This window comes from Solanum tuberosum, unplaced genomic scaffold (assembly GCF_000226075.1).
Source record: "Solanum tuberosum cultivar DM 1-3 516 R44 unplaced genomic scaffold, SolTub_3.0 scf00116, whole genome shotgun sequence".
NCBI classification, from domain to species: domain Eukaryota; kingdom Viridiplantae; phylum Streptophyta; class Magnoliopsida; order Solanales; family Solanaceae; genus Solanum; species Solanum tuberosum.
Genome location: NW_006239040.1, coordinates 1,415,848 through 1,434,846, shown reverse-complemented (window position 1 = coordinate 1,434,846; position 18,999 = coordinate 1,415,848). Strand labels below are relative to the sequence as shown.

The window sequence follows — 18,999 nt, the reverse complement described above, 5'->3', positions numbered from 1 at the left end:
AAGAATTCAAACAACACGTCTTTGTAATGCCTTCTATTTTGAGGACAAAATGACATGAAAGTTCTAATATGAAATCTAAGTAGGGCATATTCCGTAGAACACCTAGTAAAGTGATCCAATCTCAAAGTGAAATAAATACCATAACTTCGATCTTGATCAATAAAATCATCACACAATAAATCACCTTCAAGTTTTACCAACTACATACCAGAGTGAATATGATCTCTACCAGACATACGTAAATAAAATAGGAATAATAAATCTCATTCCAAAAGGTAAAGTGGCAATTTTATTTAGGCATTTTATTAATGAAGAAAACAAGAAAGCCTATACTATTGCCTTTATTCATACAACTTGATGCATTTATTTTTCTCAAACATCAATAGTCCCTTAAGATAAGAACTCCCTTATATGTTTAGCCATCAACATCTTGACTAGCTCTAATTTTAAAGAGAGTTCCTCAGCACCCATTCCACCAGAGTTGAGACACCATAACCCGTGGCGTTTTTCTTTTCATCGCTCCAGACAGGGCCAGCTATGTCGAGATGCAACCATTGGACCTTCTCGTCAACAAACTGCAAAAACAAAGACCAAATGTCATGTTTCTCGTCTCAAACTAAAGATATGTAGAATGTACCAAAACGTCAGTATTAGAGTGATGATGAGATGAGTACTTGTTTGAGGAAGAGAGCACCAGTTATGGCACCACCATCACGAGGTCCCGTGTTAATCATATCAGCCACTCCTGATTTCATACTCTCCCAGTAACTCTCCTCCATAGGCATCCTCCATAGCTTTTCACCACTTGCCTCAGCAGCTACAACCACCTCCCTTGCTAGGCCATCACTAGGTGTAAAAGCACCTGTATTCGTATACGAGATATCCAATGAAGTTCAAGCAGAGTACACATACAACGTGTACCAAACAAAGAATAGAGTCACAAACAAATATACCAGCAACTGAAGGTCCAAGAGCAGTCACAATAGCACCAGTTAATGTTGCCAGATCAATTATCTGCATATATTCGATCAAACATGTAGAAGTAAGTACACGATGAGGGAAACGTACACATTGAATTGATCGATGTACGATGCATAATAACAATGTTTAATTAATACCTTCTCAACACCTTGGTTACATGCATATATCAAAGCATCAGCAAGTGTGAGCCTACCCTCAGCATCAGTATTGTTAACCTCAATTGTCTTACTTTTTTTTCAAATATAAAATTAAATAGTTCTTACTATATTGAAATAAGATTTAAAAAAAAAAAAAAAAGAAGATGCCAGCTCCATTATTAGTAGATTTATAAAATGAATTTCATTTGCTGTGACAATGTCTCCAGGCCTCATGCCTGCTCCACTGATCATATTTTCACAAGCTGCAACAATGAAATGCACCTGCAACGTAACATACATGATAATTGAATACATGCACTTCCGAGTAAATACATTCTCGAATGATGGATGATAAAGGAAGGACTCACCTCTACTCCAAAAGGCCTAATTTCACCAAGAGCTTTTGCTGCACCTAAAACAGCCGCTGCCCCTCCCATGTCATACTTCATTAGCTCAATCTTTGAACCAGCTCCAGTCTTGAGGTTGTAGCCACCACTGGGGAACACGAAAACAAACGTTCAACAAATCATAACGTAAGAATAATAGAAGATAGAAATCCATTTACCTGTCAAAAGTTAATCCCTTTCCAACCAAGGCTATCTTCGTTTTGCGTTCCTTAGTAAGAGTTTTAAAACATAAATGGATGAAATAAGGAGGATTTTCAGTAGCTGCTGCAGCAACAGCTAAATAGGCTCCCATTTTCAATTCTTTGCACTGCTCAGCATCCAAAATGTTTACAGTAATGACATCGCTATAAGTGGACGCAATCTTTTTAGCCTCTTCAGCAAGTACCCCTGCAGCACAAAGTCGATATGTTAATTCCCACTTTTAGTAATATATGATATGATTAAAAGAGAAATGCATTGAAAGACGATCACAGCTTACCAGGCGTAACTATATTGGCTGGTGCATTAACGAGCTCTCTACCGAGTATAACACCTGCACATACATGTTCTGCATACTTGATTTTGCTCTCTATTTCAGGTCCAGTTCCCAGTCCAAGAATATCCAAAGATTCCAATGCTGCTTTCTTTGAGTCGGACCTAAACCTATTATCTTCAAATATCCCCAGCACAACTCCTATAACATTCAAGAAAATTAATCAAGTTTTGTTTCTCAATATGGTTCACGAAGAAAATGGACATATATATATACCAGTTGCTATGGCAGAGGCAGAGCTAATCTTCGATTCTGCAGAGAGTCCATCCGTGGAAGCAAGTGAAACGGCAATATTACGAGCCTGAGCAGACTTGGCAGCAGCAGCAGCAGCCTCTCCTAAACTGTGATAAGAAGTAGGTGATGATGCTGATGAGCCAAGTCCAACTAGAGTAATCCTTCCACCAGGAAGCCTGAGATTTATGGATTGTCCAGACTTTCCACTAAAATCCTCCTCAGATGAAGCTGCAGACAATAAACCATTCAATTTGGAATCGAGCTGTTGCAATAGTGGATTCTTGAACTTAGAATTCTCATCTCTAGCCAAGTCATTCTCCGTCGCGCCTATTGCAAGTAAGTCTCCTTGCCATTGCACCACATCAGTATCTTTAGCACCAATTGAAATCTTTCATGTTACAAAAACAGAAACAGGATTTAGTCCGAAAACTATAAAATAGAGATAACAGGAATCAACTATTGGCAACATGCTAAGGATGGAGCAACAACAACAATAATTGAGCGTACGCAAGACCTTACCTCTAACTCAGATCTGATCAGGTAGAGAGGTTGTTTTCGGTAGACCCTCGGCTCAAGACAAAAACAGACTAAAAAAGACGTATTGAAAGTACAAGAGACAATATATGTAGTAAACAAAACAACAGATAGTAATAGAACAGTTGTACTAATAAAACAGACTAAAAAAGACGTAATGAAAGTATATGTAGTAAACAAAACAACATATATTAGCAGAACAGTACTACAACCAAATAAAACAGACTAAAAAGACATAATGAAAGTACAAGAGACAATATATGTTGTAAACAAAACAACAGATAGTAGCAGAACAGTACTACAACCAAATAAAACAGGCTAAAAAAGACTTAATGAAAGTACAAGAGACAATATATATATAGTAAACAAAACAACAGATATTAGTAGAACAATACTACAACCAAATAAAACAGACTAAAAAAAACGTAATGAAAGTACAAGAAACGATATGTAGTAAACAAAACAACAAATAGTAGCAGAACAATACTACAACCAAATAAAATAGACTAAAAAAGACAGTAATGAATGTACAAGAGACAATATGTAGTAAAGAAAACCACAGATAGTAGCAAAACAATACTACAACCAAACAAAACAGTAAAAAGACGTAATGAAAGTACAAGAGACAATATGTAGTAAACAAAACAACATTGGATAGTAGCGGAACAGTGCTATAACCAAATAAAACAAACTAAAAAAGACGTAATAATAGTACAAGAGACAATATGTAGTAAACAAAACAATAGATAGTAGCAGAACGATACTATAACCAAATAAAACAAACTAATGAAAGTAAAAAAAGACAATATATAGTAAAGAAAACAACAGATAGTACCAAAACAGTACTACAACGAAATAAAACTATAATCACCTTAGGGGCATCACTTTCATTAGGCCTAGTAAGACCAAGAGTATCACCAGCAATACAATGAACTATTCTTTTACTTCTTCTTGAACACAAGGGTGTAACTGAAAATGAAAAAGCCCATCTAGGACTAGATTGACATTTAGTAAAAACTGAAGGGTTACAATGCAAAGAAGAAGGAGAAGAAGAAGCCAATAATGAAGAAACTCTTAGTGTTGCCATTGTAATAAAAGAAAATTTGTTGTGTGTACTGTAGTCTTTCTCTTCATCTCTTATATAGAAGAAAGAATAAGATAATTGCATGTCAACACGTTTTATTCATTCTCTACTCTTTTAACGGGATCTATATCCTTCAATTTTGGGTGTACATAAGTAAGTACTTAAATAATTCAAAAAAAAGTAGACACATGCGTCCTCCATAACAATTCTACATCCTACATGACATCCTACAATATTATGCTACATAGGACGTTTGTGTCTACTTGTTTAACTTTAAATAGTTTCAATGTCTACTTATAAACCCTAAAAATTTAAGGGCATACATGACAGTTGAAATTAGGGGTCCACCGAATTAAACCATACCGAATAGATTCATAAGATTTTTTATATATCACTGTGAACTTTTGTTTAAGCTTATAACCGTCTCGAATAATTAGGATGGTCTTTCTAATTTATACTCCCTCCGTCCACTTTTATTTGTCATGTTGCGATTTTCAAAAGTCAATTTGGCTAATTTTCAAAGTTAAATTAGATTACATTAACTTGATATTTCAAACAAAAATTTAGATATTCAAAAACTATACAAAAAGTACTATAAATTGCAATTTCTTGCATATCAACATGATGATAACATACATCGTAAAATGTTGGTCAAAGTTCTCATCGTTTGACTCTAAAAAAGAAAATCGTGACAAATACAAGTGGACGGAGGTAGTATAAACCCCCAAAAATATCCAAACTGGATCGAATAGTCTTACATATATGCAATATAGTTTACAGAGAAAATGGTCTAAAACCCCCCCAACCTATACCCGAAATCCCAACTACGACACACTCCAACTTCAAGGGTGTCCTATTATCCCTGAACTTTATGTTTCTCTATTTTCTACACACTTAAGTGTTGACCTGTCATAGGAGTTGTTCTCACCTCCTCTAGGCGCGTTAGAAGGTGAATTTTGATGATTTCCTCTTTCTCCAACAGTCATCTTCCCAACCCTTAAATAAACCACTGTTTCATCTTCCCCACCATTAACCATTGTTCCTTTTGTAAAAAAATCACGATTTTCTCAAAAAAAAAAAAAGTAGGATTTAGTTGTTTATGTTCATTTCTACTTCAAATCTTGAATTTAGGGTTTGTAATCTGCTCTAATTTCTTATTTAGGTCTCTAATTTGAATTTTGAATTTTCTTGAAATTCATCAAAAATGACAAATGAAAACTTGAATAAGCTAAATCAGTTGATAAACTACGAAATCAAGTTGAAAATACACAGTAAAATCCTTCGATCATCAACAGAAATGCATATGCAAATGGAGAAGGAGATGAAAAGGAGAAAGGATGATTTTTGGGTCTTTTACATTTTAGGAGGGAAATGGGGGAAAAAGGGGAATTGGGAGTTGAAGAGGTGGGGGACCCGCCACGTGCAATCACGTTGGACTATTTATTTGGTTTATGTGTTGAGGTCAACGTTTAAGTGTGTAGAAAATAGAAAAATATGAAGTTCGGGGGGTAATAGGACACCCGTGAAATTAGAGTGTGTAGTTGGAATTTTAAGACCATTTCTCTAGTTTATATGTTAAATTTAATATACAAATATATTTTATAAATTATTTTTCATATACATGAAAAAAAAATTAGGCCACTAGACTTTGGGTCTTCAGTTGATTAGTTTTAGTTTTAACTTTTTAAAGGATACAATTAGTAGACTCATACATTCATAAATCATAACTAATTACCTATATTAATATAATAATATTGATATATCAAATAATTAGTTTACGGCAAAACCTAACACACTACGTACTAGTTCTATTGAAAGTTTAATACTAACAAAGTAATCAAAAATTAATCGAACCCTATCGATATCGAATAAAAACCAACATGATTGAATTGATTTAAAAAAATCTAATTTTAGTTATGCATGATAAAATAATCGTAAAATTGGGACGATATTATTTTTTAAAATAATCTGCCGAACCATCTCATTAACCCCCTAGTTAAAATCAAGTTTAAGAGCAGATTTATATTATGACTTTATTTTATTTGCATGTGAACCAAATTTGTGGGGCAACTAAATTTAACTCATGCATCATTTTTTTTTTTGTTTCACTCATAGACCAACACGTGATATCATTCATAAATATTTGTCTTTTATTGGCTTATTGCCATCAATGATATGTTTGTTTCTAATGGAGGGTATTGTTAGAATTAGTATAAATAGCAAATTATTTTATTTTTTGAATCTTTTTAAAATAGAGTCCATGCTTAACAAAATCATTATTTATTATTTCTCTGAAAAAGTTGAATTTGTTATCTAAATTATTATCACTTATTTGTGAAAACAATTTCGATTATTCACGTAACATATATACCCTTTTGTTTGGTTATTGGTGAATAATAAATAAAAGACAATAATTGGACCATTTGTAGCCCCTTTAAAGAATTTCAACCATTGAAATTTTGAGCACGTTTTATTTATTATAAAATAAGACTTCATTATCTTTTTCTATTTTTCTTTTTGGAGACCCAAAAAGATTGGTGGTACATTAAAGCAGGAGAAAGAAAAAATATTTATTACTTTTCGGAGTTTATTTTTACTTGTTCATTTTAATTTTTTTTTATATTTTTTTTAAAAAAAATAATTAATATAAATATTTTATCACAATATCTTGACGAGTAATCTAAGATTTTGAGAAATAATTTGAGGAATACGTAATTAATCTTAATGGTAAAACTATGAAAAAGGATGCTCATTCCATTTTTTCTTAGTTGTCATGTTGCACTTTTAGAGAGTCAATTTGACTAATTTTCAAAGCTTAATTAGATTATATTCATTTGATATTTTAAAATAAATTTTAGATATTCAAAAGTTACACATAAAGTACTATATATTGCAACTTTTTTCATATCAATATGATGAAAAAATACATCTTAAAATATTTATCAAAATTCATATCGTTTGACTCTCAAAAAGAAAACTATGACAACTAAAAAAGAATGGAAGAAATATGTTTTTCTCTTGAATGCTAAAAATGACAAATACTCCCTTCGTTCACTTTTATTTATCCGCCATTTGTATGCCCATTAAAAATAATGATAAATATGAGTATAAGACTATATTAATACATATATAATGAAGAGGGTGGATGAGTCCATTCATTATTTATTGAGTTTCTAATTCCACACCTACTTGTCTTTGTGGAATATTTTTGTGGAGTCTTGTTCAATTCATAAATACGTGGAATTCATTTTCAATTGAGATCAATAAGAGGAACACATATTTTTATTAATCGAAATGATTATTTTCTAACTGTTAATTTTCACTTGACATCTATCTCTAACTAATTATCTTTTATATAACATAATTTTATAAATAATTTTCACATGATTGATCAATTTACATAACTTAACTGTGAAAATACGTCACATACTCCTGCCTTGTTTATATGCCTTGCTTATTGATCTGATATACACTTTAAAAAGAATTTAATTAAAAGTATATTTAATAAATTAATCTTACTAATTATACTTAACTTTGAATTTAATTATTATAACTTTATACTTGTGAATTTTTGTTGTGTGTCAATTCATACATCTTATCATCATCCAAGAAAAAAATTAAAAAAATCTTCTTCTACTCAAATTTATGACTCAACAACACATCACTCACCCTTTAACTATCTCTCTTTATATATATTAGAGAAAATGGTCTAAAACCCCCCTCAACATATACTCGAAATTCCAACTACACACTCCAATTTCACGGGTGTCCTATTACCCCCTGAACTTCATATTTCTCTATTGTCTACACACTTAAACGCTCACCTGTCATAGGAGGTGTTCTCACCTCCCTTAGGCGCGTAAGGATGTATCTAAAACACATTATCTGCATTTTGGAATCCATGTGTAAGTCCAAATCAACCTAAAATTAAGGCTTTCAATTACAACTTGCATTTCTAAGCTTTTTTTTCTCCCACAAATCTTCCATCTTCTTCCTTTCTTCTGCCATTTAAAAAGCTTGAAGCTTGGGAACCATTGTCTTTCATTTCAAAGCTTCAATGGTAACTTCTATTTCAAATCTTGAACCTTTAGAATTTCTAATCTTCTTTAAAAAAAATCGTTATTAGATGCAAGGTTCAAAGTTATTTTCCTCACTCATAAATATAAAATTGCAAAGTCACCTAGATCTAGCTATGGAGCTTTGAGATTTTCTTCTCCATGTCAATGCCCAAAAATAAGTTATTTCCCTCTTCAATTCATAAATAGAACCACAACGTATGTACACCCATTCTTTTCACCTTCCTCCAACTCCTTCACCATTACATCTGAGCTTGAAGATTTACTGATTTAGAAAATACCAATTTGCAAGATCTATTTTTTCATTTAAAGATCGATTTTATTTATTTTTTAAAAGATTACATCACATGATAAATGACATTGTTAAAATTATCTGGGTGGCGGAGCAAGTAATCTTGAAAAGAACAATTCTTGGGTCACTGTGACTTGCATTATTTGCTAAGAATAATGTAGAAGAAGAAGAAAAAAGGTTGATATTCAATTGAAGAGTAGACATGTTGTTGGTTAGGTTTGAAATTGAGAATTTTAACCTAATTAAAAGAATAAGTTAAAAAAAAAAGTGGGGTCTACTGCATTTGAAATAAATAGGAAAATAAAATTGAAGAAAATGGGCCCACCTAGCGCGTGTATACAAGCATATGTGTATATCTGGTAATGACAAAAGTTGAGCGTTTAAGGGTTATAAAATATCAAAAATAAAAGATTCAGGGGGGTAATAGGACACCCGTAAAGTTAGAGTGTGTAGTTGAAATTTCGGGTATAGGTTGGAGGAGTTTTAAACTATTTTCTCTAATATATATAAAGAGAGATCGTTAAAGGGTGAGTGATGTGTTGTTGAGTCATTAATTTGAGTAAAAGAAGATTTTTTTTTTTTTTTTGGATGGTGATAAGATGTATGTATTGACATGTATTTTGTATTTATCTATGTTGTTCTTATCCTTATATAACTTGAAAGATAGGGACCAAAGAGGTTTTTTTTTTTTTTAGGTCTTCGATTAATAAAATAAAATTGAAAAATTAATTTAAAAAATTTAACAGTTTCTACAACAAAATAATATAATAATTCAAGTATAAAAAACAACAAATAATAACATACACATATAGAGGGAATATTTTTTAAAAAAAAATTGATGAATGCACGTACATCCTCAACCCACCATATGGATTCGCCATGGCTATGGCTACTAGTATGAGCAAATAACAAGATAACATATTATTACTTAATGACCTTCCATCCTAATTTGTATCATATGCGGACTCATGTCTACTGCTCGTATAGTTTATCACAATATCAAGAATAAAAATTACTATTTTTTTAGTAGGCAACACTACAACAATTTTGAAGAATCCAAACAACAGATCTTTATAATGCCAATTTTGCTCAAAAGTTCTAATATGAAATATGAGTCTGGCATATGTCAAATGTGAATACCTTCTGAAGCCACGGATAAAACACCCGATAAAGAGATCCAATCTTAGAGTGAAATAAATACCATCACTTCGATCTTGTTCAACAATATCATCATGCAGACGTAGTAAAACAAGAAATGTTTCTTTCACCTTCATGTTTACCTACTACAATACCTATTATGAATCAAGTTCAACCTAATGTGGATACCAAGGTCACACAAGTAGTTATTGGGCCGAGAACAAGCATTAGGGCCAGGTTAATTTGAGATCCGGGTTGAGTTGTGTGGTAACAACTCAAGTTACCACACAACGAGGATTATAATCGTTGACAACACAAAATACAATTGAGAAATGGAAACAAGCAGCAAGTAACCACTAGCGATCCTTAAAACGAAACTCAGAATGCAAGATCATAAATTACATAGATGGATAGAACGGGATGAGAAGCTTAGACTAAGAAAAGAGATGAAAGGAATCACACTCTTTTCTTAACAATTTGCATAATCCCTAAATCACATATCACTACCCTTCCGTTCCATGTCCACTACTCAACTCGGATCCCAAATTAACCTGGCCCTATTGCTCATTCTCGACCCAATAACTCTTGTCAGCCCAATAACTATTTGTGTGACCTTGATATTCACATTAGGTTGAACTTGATTCAACTTGATTCATAACAGTACCAGAGTAAATACGATATCTACCAAACATATGCATAAATAAGATAGGAATAATAAATTTCATAGGCAAAGTAGCAATTTTAGGCATTTTATAAATCAAGAAAGTCTCAACTACTGCCTTCACTTTTCCACCATTTTCACCCCAAATTTATTCATAAAACTTCATGCATTTCTTTTCCCAAACATCCATAGTCCCTTGAGACAACTCCCTCATATGTTTTTTCTTATAAAATGGTAACATAACTCCCTCATATGTTTAGCCATCAAATGACTGGCTCTAATTTGTAGAGTTCTTCAGCACCCATTCCACCAAAGTTGAAACACCAAAACCCGTGGCGTTTTTCTTTTTATCGCTCCAGACAGGACCAGCTAAGTCGATATGCATCCATTGGACCTTCTCATCAACAAACTGCAAAATGAAAACCAAATGTCATGTTTCTCGTCTCAAAGATTTATCCTTTTTTTAAACCTCCGAGTGACATCAAATTGAAATGAAGTAGGAACAGCATGAGAGGACCAGAGGGAAAACTCTAACACAGAAGGATTATCACAAAGTTCCTAGTAACGTACAACCGGTAACTGTAAACGAAGGCCCTTATAGCCTTTCTATAATGTCTTAAGTTCCCGTCCTTGTCACTTTTCTTTTGTTTATGATGTAAGAAGAAACTTTTGGCTCTACTAAACATGAGCTTGCATTGCTGCTAGAACAGAAAGTCCAGATCATTTTTATTCCTCCAAAAGTAGTAACTCCCTCAGTTTCGATTTGTTTGTGTTGCTTTCCTTTATAGTATGTTTCAAAAAGAACATCTCTTTTTAAAAAATTGGCAATTCTTTAATTCTAACTTTTCACCTTACATATTTAAGACCACAAGATTCAAAAGTTATTTTACTTTCTTAAACTCCGTACTAAGTCAGTGCCAAGTCAAAACTAGACAAACAAATTGAATTGGAGGGAGTATAATTTTTGAAGGATTTGATGTAGCAGCATTTTTAGAGAGACTGAGCAACATAGGTCTGCCCGTAAGAAGGCATCAAGCCAGAATTTTCATGGGATAACATAGTAAATTCCGTAAGTATATGACTAAAATAAATTACACGTCACTATTAGAGTGATCAGATGACTACCTGCTTCAGGAAGAGAGCAGCAGTTATCGCACCACCTTGACGACCTCCCGTGTTCACCATATCAGCCACTCCTGATTTCATAGAGTCCCAGTAACTATCCTCCATCGGCAACCTCCATAGTTTTTCACCGCTTACCTCAGAAGCTGCAACCACCTCCTTTGCTAGGTCATCGCTGGGTGTAAAACTACCTGTACAATATATCCAAATAAAGTTCCAGTACATTAGAAATTCAGAGCTTATATATATGTCAGTCAAAAATTCACCGTAGCATCTTTCTTTATCCAACACGTGCATTTGGTGTCACAACTATTCTAGTGCAATCAAAGTAATACATGTATAAACTAGACGTTAAATGGTAAACTGATCATCACAACAGCATATCTAGTGCAATACCACAACTGGGGTCTGGGGAGGGTAGGGTGTATGCAGACCTTACCCTACCTTTGTGGGCAGAGAGGTTTCCGATAGACCCTCGGCTAAATGTTGACCATTATTCAATCATCACGTATACCAAAAAAGAAAAGAAAAGAAAAGAGGCACACACAAACATACCAGCAATTGAAGGTCCAAGAGCAACCACACAAGCACCAGTTAATGTTGCCAGATCAACTATCTGCATAACAATCAAACATCTCATTTAACACAAGCCAAGGTACTGAGTAAACCTCCAACTACTGTACAATGTTATGGTCCCCGGTTATGGATCTAGTTATGGGACGCTGCAAGATAAATTCTGAAGTTTTCTTTTTTCTACCTATGGTGCTGGTTCGTTAAGAGAGAACCTGCAATCTCTTGAGTTTGAAGTACTCAAAGACTTGAATAATTTTCTGCTTCCTTTTTTTCATACACCAGATAGTTTAAATACAATTCTTATAAAATAACTACCCCTAGAAACTAGGACATGACTTCCTAACTTAACTGAAATGAAAGACTGCACTATTACAGGAAAATAACTGCACTATTACAGGAAAATAACTGCTACTAAAGAGAAATTACTGCAGTAACTATTGGATAACTATGGAGTGATAACATACAACCTTTCTTAGCAAGAGCAAAGCTTTGGAGATCAAAGCAGAGGATCTCATTACATCTTTATTACATATTAGGTGGGAAATCTGAAAGCTTCTTTTTGATAGCTACAACATCTAATTTTGGTAGGTTTTGGTTATTTAGGAAATAAAATTTTAGTTAAAAAATAATCTTGTTTCCATTTTGTGTCTTATTGCTCTAACTTTCTTAGTATCTGTGGCTTCATGGCCATGTCTATTTTAAGCATTTAACTGACCAATCATATTGATCGATACAGGAACATTGACCAATGAAAGCTCATAGGTTTCTGATCATGTATTCAAGGGGAACCTTTCACTTTTGGGTTGCAAAGTGGTAGGGGAAAGAAAAGGGAACATATTAGACGGTAAACAGTGTAAAGTGATCTCCGAAAGCGACAGATGCATTATGACAATGTTCAATTAATACCTTTTCTACACCTTGGTTACAGGCATATACCAACGCATCAGCAAGTGTGAGCCTACCCTCAGCATCAGTGTTGTTAACCTACCATAAATATGAAGGCACCAACAGAAACCACGAAACAGTCAAATAAAGCAAAACAGAAAATAAGCACCAGACTTGCATCATATTGGTCCTAAACTAATAGGTCAACAATCAAATAAAAGAAATCCTATCAAATATAACCAACAAAGTGCAATGTATCTAGTGTGAAAATGTCAAGATGGAAGTCTAAACCATCCACCTTTTGAAGGTTTTATTTCCAATATTTTTGCGGTCCAGGGAATAAGATGTATTCCTGAAGCTAGTGCACTTCCACATATGTGATGTGTCTGGCCACTGAGAAGCATGATTGATACATGATGACTTTATGGCGTAATATTTATCTATAAGCTTATAATTGACAGATAGGGGACACTTTTCACTCGCTCTAAAAGTTAAAATACATCAATTATGCAGAAAATGGACAATCTTTCGACAAAAAGAAAATAAGGAAACAACTTGAGTTATACAAAAACTAGAGAACTTATAAAACAGGTGTTTCGGTATTATCTAAAGTTCCAAACACCCCAACCAATCACGAATACCACAAAAGAAAAATAGATCCAATCGGAAGATTGATGAACAATCTTCAAATAGAGCCTGTTGGGTAAGGGGGGTGAAGGAGAGACCCAATTAAATCAACCCCTAAGAGCCCCAAAAATGAGCTTACCTCAATTGTCTTCCCATTTGAAGCAGTGATAATGTCTCCAGGCCTCATGCCTGTCCCACTGATCATATTCTCACAAGCTGCAACAATGAAATGCACCTGCAACATGGTAATTAGTTTGGAGAAAAGTGAATAATTGAATACACGCACTTCGAGTAAATACATGTTTTTTCTTGAATGATGATAAAGGATTCACCTCTACTCCAGCGGGTTTTATTTGACCAAGAGCTTTTGCTGCACCCAAAACAGCTGCAGCCCCTCCCATGTCAAACTTCATTAGCTCAATCGAACAACCAGGTCCAGTCTTGATGTTGTAGCCACCACTGGGAACATGAAAAGAATTGTTCAGAAATCACAACATAAGAGTTAAAAAAAAAAAAAAAACAGCAATAATAAAAGTAACAATATCACTGCAGCCAGGTCAGAAATCAAATTTCTATTTTTCCAACTTATAGAAGATAGAATTACCTGTCAAAAGTTAATCCCTTTCCAACCAAGGCTATCTTCTTTTTTATTTCTCCACTACTAGGCTTATAAGACAAATGGATGAAATGAGCAGGATTTGCAGAAGCTGCAGCAACTGCTAAATAGGATCCCATTTTCAATTCTTTGCACTGCTCAACATCCAAGATGTTTGCAGAAAAGACATCGCTATAAGTGGACGCAATCTTTTTGGCCTCTTCAGCAAGTACCGCTGCAGCGAAAAGTCGGCATTTTAATAGTGTGGTGATAGGCATACTAATAAAAGGGACAACAAGGAAATGCATTGAAAAACACTAACCAGGCGTAAGTACATTGGCGGGTGCATTGACGAGCTCTCTTCCGAGTATAACACCTGCACAGACATCTGCTGCATACTTGATTTTCTTCTCTATCTCAGGTCCAGTCCCCAGTCCAAGAATATCCAAAGATTTCAATGTTGGTTTCTTTGACTCAGATTTAAACCTATTATCTTCAAATGTCCCCAGCACAGCTCCTACAATGTTCACGAAAATCAACCAAGTTTAGTTTCTCAATATGGTTCAATGAATTAAGCGAAGACCATGAAAATGGATACCAGTTGTTATGGCAGAGGCAGAGCTAAGCTTCGATTCTGCAGAGAGTCCATCCGTAGAAGCAAGAGCAATGGCGATATTACTAGCCTGAGCAGACTTGGCAGCTGCAGCAGCAGCCTCCCCTAAACAGCGATAAGCAGCAGTTGATGATGTTGGTGAGCCAAGCCCAACTAGAGCAATCCTTTTTGAGCCAAGACCAGGAAGCCTCAGAATTGTGGATTGTCCAGCCTTTCCACTAAAATCCTCCTCAGATGAAGCTTCAGACAATAAGCCACTCAATTTGGAATCTAGCTTTTGCAATAGTGGATTCTGGAACTTAGAATTCCCATCTCTAGCCAAGTCCTTCTCCGTGGCACCTACTGCAAGTATGTCTCCTTTCCATTCCACCAAATCAATCTCTTTAGCAGCAAATGAAATCTTTCATGTTCCAAGAACAGAAAAAGGATTTAGTCCGGATATTATAGAACTTCCATGCGTATAAACACAAGAATCACAGGAATCAACGATTGGCTGCATGCTAAGGATGGAGCATTAAAAAAATTATCTACATAGACTCTTAAAGATTGGATATGTTAGGATTATAGCCACCCCCAAAAAAAGAGTCCCAATCACAGAACTACTACTCAATCCCAAACTACTTGTTGTAACTTGTAAGCAATCTGAACCTTTATATCCATTCCACTCTGTAAACACACATTCTACTCCAAAAGGTCAATTCAAATAGAACATAATGGCATATTTATGACACAATTGGGAGATCAAATTTTTTTTTTATTCATGAGATAAAGAAATAACACCAATTTTGCATAAAACAATCATTAGCTACTCTAATATCAAACAGCATAACAAAGATAAACATGAGTGTATAGGGTATCACACGCAGAAGTCAGAATACGGACTCATCATAAACAAAAGAAGAAATATGAGAAAGATAAGTTTTTCAAAAGGTTAAGCTCACAAAGATAAACATGAGAGTAAAGGTATCACACTCATCTTTTATAGGCATAATACATAAAGAGACACTTAAATTTGGCCTCAATTGACAAGTAAGCACTCCAACTTTAAGAGTGCATATCTAGACACCTCAATTTGGTCTCAACTTGTCCTGAATGTGTTTCGTGGACACCCGAGGCTGACATGACACAAAAATTTTAGAGGTCTCTAGATGATCATTCTGTAAGTAGGAGCTTTCAACGGACATAGTGGAGACGAGTTGAGGTGTCTATATGTGAACTCTCAAAGTTGAAGTGCTCACTTACCAACTGAGACCAAGATTGAGTGTTTTTATGTGTCATGCCTTTTTAATAACTGTAAAGGGTATCACACTCACACTCATGAAAAATCCCAAGCAAAAGAGAATCAAAAATTAGTTCTTTTATGCACTGAATTTACAATGATGACCATGACAGACAAGGGTTTAACATATCAGAATGCAGACCCAAAACAATAAAATAAGAAAAATCAGTTCTTAATTCACAAAGATGAATTCAAAGTTAATGGTATCACAAATCAGACACAAAGAACCCTCCAAAACAAGAAAAGAATAATAAGAAATATCCTTTCTTTACACTGAATTCACAAACATAAAGATGAAAGCATACAGTATCACAAGTCAGAATACAAACCACAAAAAAACAAGAGAGAAGAACAAGAAAAACCAGTTCTCTATGCACTGAATTCACACCAAAAAAATCCATTATTTGCACTGAATTAACAAAGATAAAGATGAAATTATACAGTATCACAAATCAGAATCCAAACCAACAAAAAACAAGAGAAAAAGAACAAGAAAAATCAGTTCTATGCATTGAATTCACAACAACAACAAAAACAAAAATTCATTCTTTGCACTGAATTATCAAAGACAAAGATGAAAGTATACATTATCACAAATCAAAATCCAAGGCCACAAGAAGAAGACTATAAAAAAGAGCTAAGGGTAAAAAACACACCCAACATATCACGAAATTTTCATACCTAAACTATCATATATGTGTGAGTTTCCTACTTGAAACATCAACTATCAGTTGTTCACTTTTTCCTTTTTCAATGATAGCTGAGGTATGTTTCGATAAACATTTGGTGATAATTCGGTAAGAAACCCAAAAAATGGTCACAATTTAGCTATGCTTTCAATCTTTCACTCTATAAACAAATCATTCTTTGCACTAAATCACAAACATGAAAGTATACATCATCACAAATCAGAATCCAAACAACAGAAACAAGCAAAAAAAAAACAGTTCTATGCACTGAATTCACCCAAAACAAAAAAAAATCCCTTCTTTGCACTGAATCACAAACATCAAAGTATACAGTATCACAAATCAGAATCCAAACCACAAAAACAAACAAGAAAAAACAGTTCTATGCACTGAAATTCACCAAAAAATCAACAAAAATCCATTCTTTCCACTGAATCCCCCAAGATAAAGATGAAATTAAACAGTATCACAGATCAAGAATCCAAACCCCACAAATAAAAATCAGAAATCAATCCAACCAACATAATAAAAAACCAATAAAAATCAAATCTTTTTGCAAAAATAAAACAAGAATTCACCTTAGGAGCATCACTTTGATTAGTATGAGTAAGACCAAGAGTATCACGAGCAATAGAATGAGCCATTCTTTTAGCTCTTCTTGAACACAAGGGTGTAACTGAAATTGAAAAGGACCAGATGGGACTAGATTGAAATTTAGTAAAAAATGAAGGGTATGAATGAAAAGATGAAGAAGATGAACAAGCCAATGCTGAGGAAACTCTCAGTGCGGCCATTGTTAATGGAATTTTGTGTGTATTTATATGTAGATAGAGAGACCTAAAGGGTCAGTGTGACTTGTTGTTGAGTGCGAAATTGAGAAGATAATGATGTATGCATTGACGTGTCTTTTTTTGGGGTTTCGTAATTGGTATAATTCGAATTTCGAGAGTTAAAAATTTTAATTTTTTTAAAATAAAATTAATATAATTGAAAACTAATAAAAAGTATTAATTGATAATTCATAATATTTAAAAGATTTTGATCAAAGAGAATTTGTTTGAATTTCAAAATTTAAAGGTGACGCATAAATTGAGATTTAGGGAATATTTAACAGTATTGTTCTTATCGTTGTTTTTCGATAGATTCTCTACTCTAAAAAGAAAATAATCCAAAAGATGAAGGTTAAAAAACACACCTAAAAAATCTCAAGTTTTTGAGTTTTCTACTTGAATTATCAGCGGTTTACTTTTTTTACCTGAAACTATTACCAACTACGTATTTATCAAAACATACCTCAATTATCAATTATTTTCTTTTTTCTATCTAAAATATCATCATTGTTCAGATGGAAAAAGTGAGCAACTAGTAGTTGAGGTGTGTTTAGATAAACATTTGGTGATAGTTCATGTAAAAAACTCGCACGCTTGATAGTTTATGTATGAACTCGAAAACTTGAAATATTTTTGGTGTATATTTGACATTTCAGTCAGATGTAAATATAGAGAATAAACAAAGCATTATGAACAATAATAGCAATACAATAATCAAAATACAAAAAACATATAATAACATAAATAGAAGAATAATTTTTAAAAAACAACAACATTATGGCTATTAATATAAACAGACGAAACAATACATTATTTTCTATTAACTTTCTATCATAATTTACGACCTCCACAACCTCGTGTCTTTTGCTCCTATAGTTTTTCACAATATCAAGGTATAAATTAAAACACTATATTATGAGTAAAAATAATCATATTATAACACTATGCTTGGTCAAAAATGTAAATTCATTTCTCTAATGAATAAAGGGAATAAAATAATTAATTTCTTAAGTATGGGGAAATAGCTAGAGAATTTCAATGTTTATAAACCAAAAAATTAATTTAAATGTCATTATTTTTTTATGTGACAAACAAAATAATTGAAGAGTTAGTATTATTTCATCCAATCTTTAAAATATTAACATTATTTTTTAGACGACTTTCAAATGTTACATCAATACATTTTCTTCAAAAGTTTTTAGTCTAAATTTTTGTTGATCTTCTCTTCGATTCTTCTTTCGTTACATACGTTATATACATCATTTTCTTTAGGACTCAATATTTTTGCTGAGATTAATCCTATTACTATACTAAAGAATATGTTAGATATTAATATCATATTTGTTACAGCTCAAATCTATGATATATATTATTCATGTTTGCCTAATAAATCCCGCAAACGTCTTGAACTCGATTATGAAATAGTTCAAAAAGTACAAACATGTGTCATGAGTTTGGATTATTATAATTTTGAATTTCTCTTGTTGGTGCTAGTTGTAAGTCACTAATGATTTGTAATTTAATCATAATCATTTAGTTCTATTTATTTTATTTTGTTTTAATTATCCAATTGGTCTAATTTATGCCTGACTTTGTAACCTCCAAAATTAGAGAGTTGACTTCTAGGAATAAAATGGTGCAATTTTGAGCTATAAGTATATATGGAAAAAAAAATTAGGATCGCTTTCTCTTGAATGTACTTTATACGGTG

The 18,999-nt window shown here is 33.2% G+C and overlaps 2 protein-coding genes across 4 annotated transcripts; both read right to left on the bottom strand.

Moving 5' to 3' along the window:
• Positions 1-271: 271 nt before the first annotated feature.
• On the bottom strand, positions 272-3,949 carry LOC102595887 (leucine aminopeptidase, chloroplastic). 2 transcript variants are annotated; one of them, NM_001318637.1, is given in 10 exon segments: positions 272-575; positions 675-862; positions 954-1,014; positions 1,119-1,210; positions 1,322-1,400; positions 1,487-1,613; positions 1,684-1,912; positions 2,004-2,198; positions 2,274-2,679; positions 3,697-3,928. In NM_001318637.1, coding segments are annotated over 10 exon segments (1,722 nt in total). In that variant the 5' UTR covers positions 3,913-3,928; the 3' UTR covers positions 272-446.
• Positions 3,950-10,115: 6,166 nt separating this feature from the next.
• LOC102595550 (leucine aminopeptidase 2, chloroplastic) lies at positions 10,116-17,252 on the bottom strand. Of its 2 annotated transcripts, none has more exons than XM_006350039.2 (10): positions 17,037-17,252; positions 14,476-14,890; positions 14,200-14,394; positions 13,887-14,112; positions 13,615-13,741; positions 13,422-13,517; positions 12,677-12,754; positions 11,749-11,813; positions 11,201-11,384; positions 10,116-10,484 (listed from the first exon to the last, which is right to left on the bottom strand). In XM_006350039.2, the coding sequence occupies exons 1-10, from the start codon at positions 17,250-17,252 to the stop codon at positions 10,353-10,355; spliced, it is 1,734 nt and encodes a 577-aa protein (XP_006350101.1). In that variant the 3' UTR covers positions 10,116-10,352. The 2 variants fall into 2 exon arrangements, with proteins under 2 accessions (XP_006350101.1, XP_015165363.1); XM_015309877.1 differs by having other exon boundaries at positions 10,145-10,484; positions 11,201-11,388; positions 11,753-11,813.
• Positions 17,253-18,999: the final 1,747 nt, after the last annotated feature.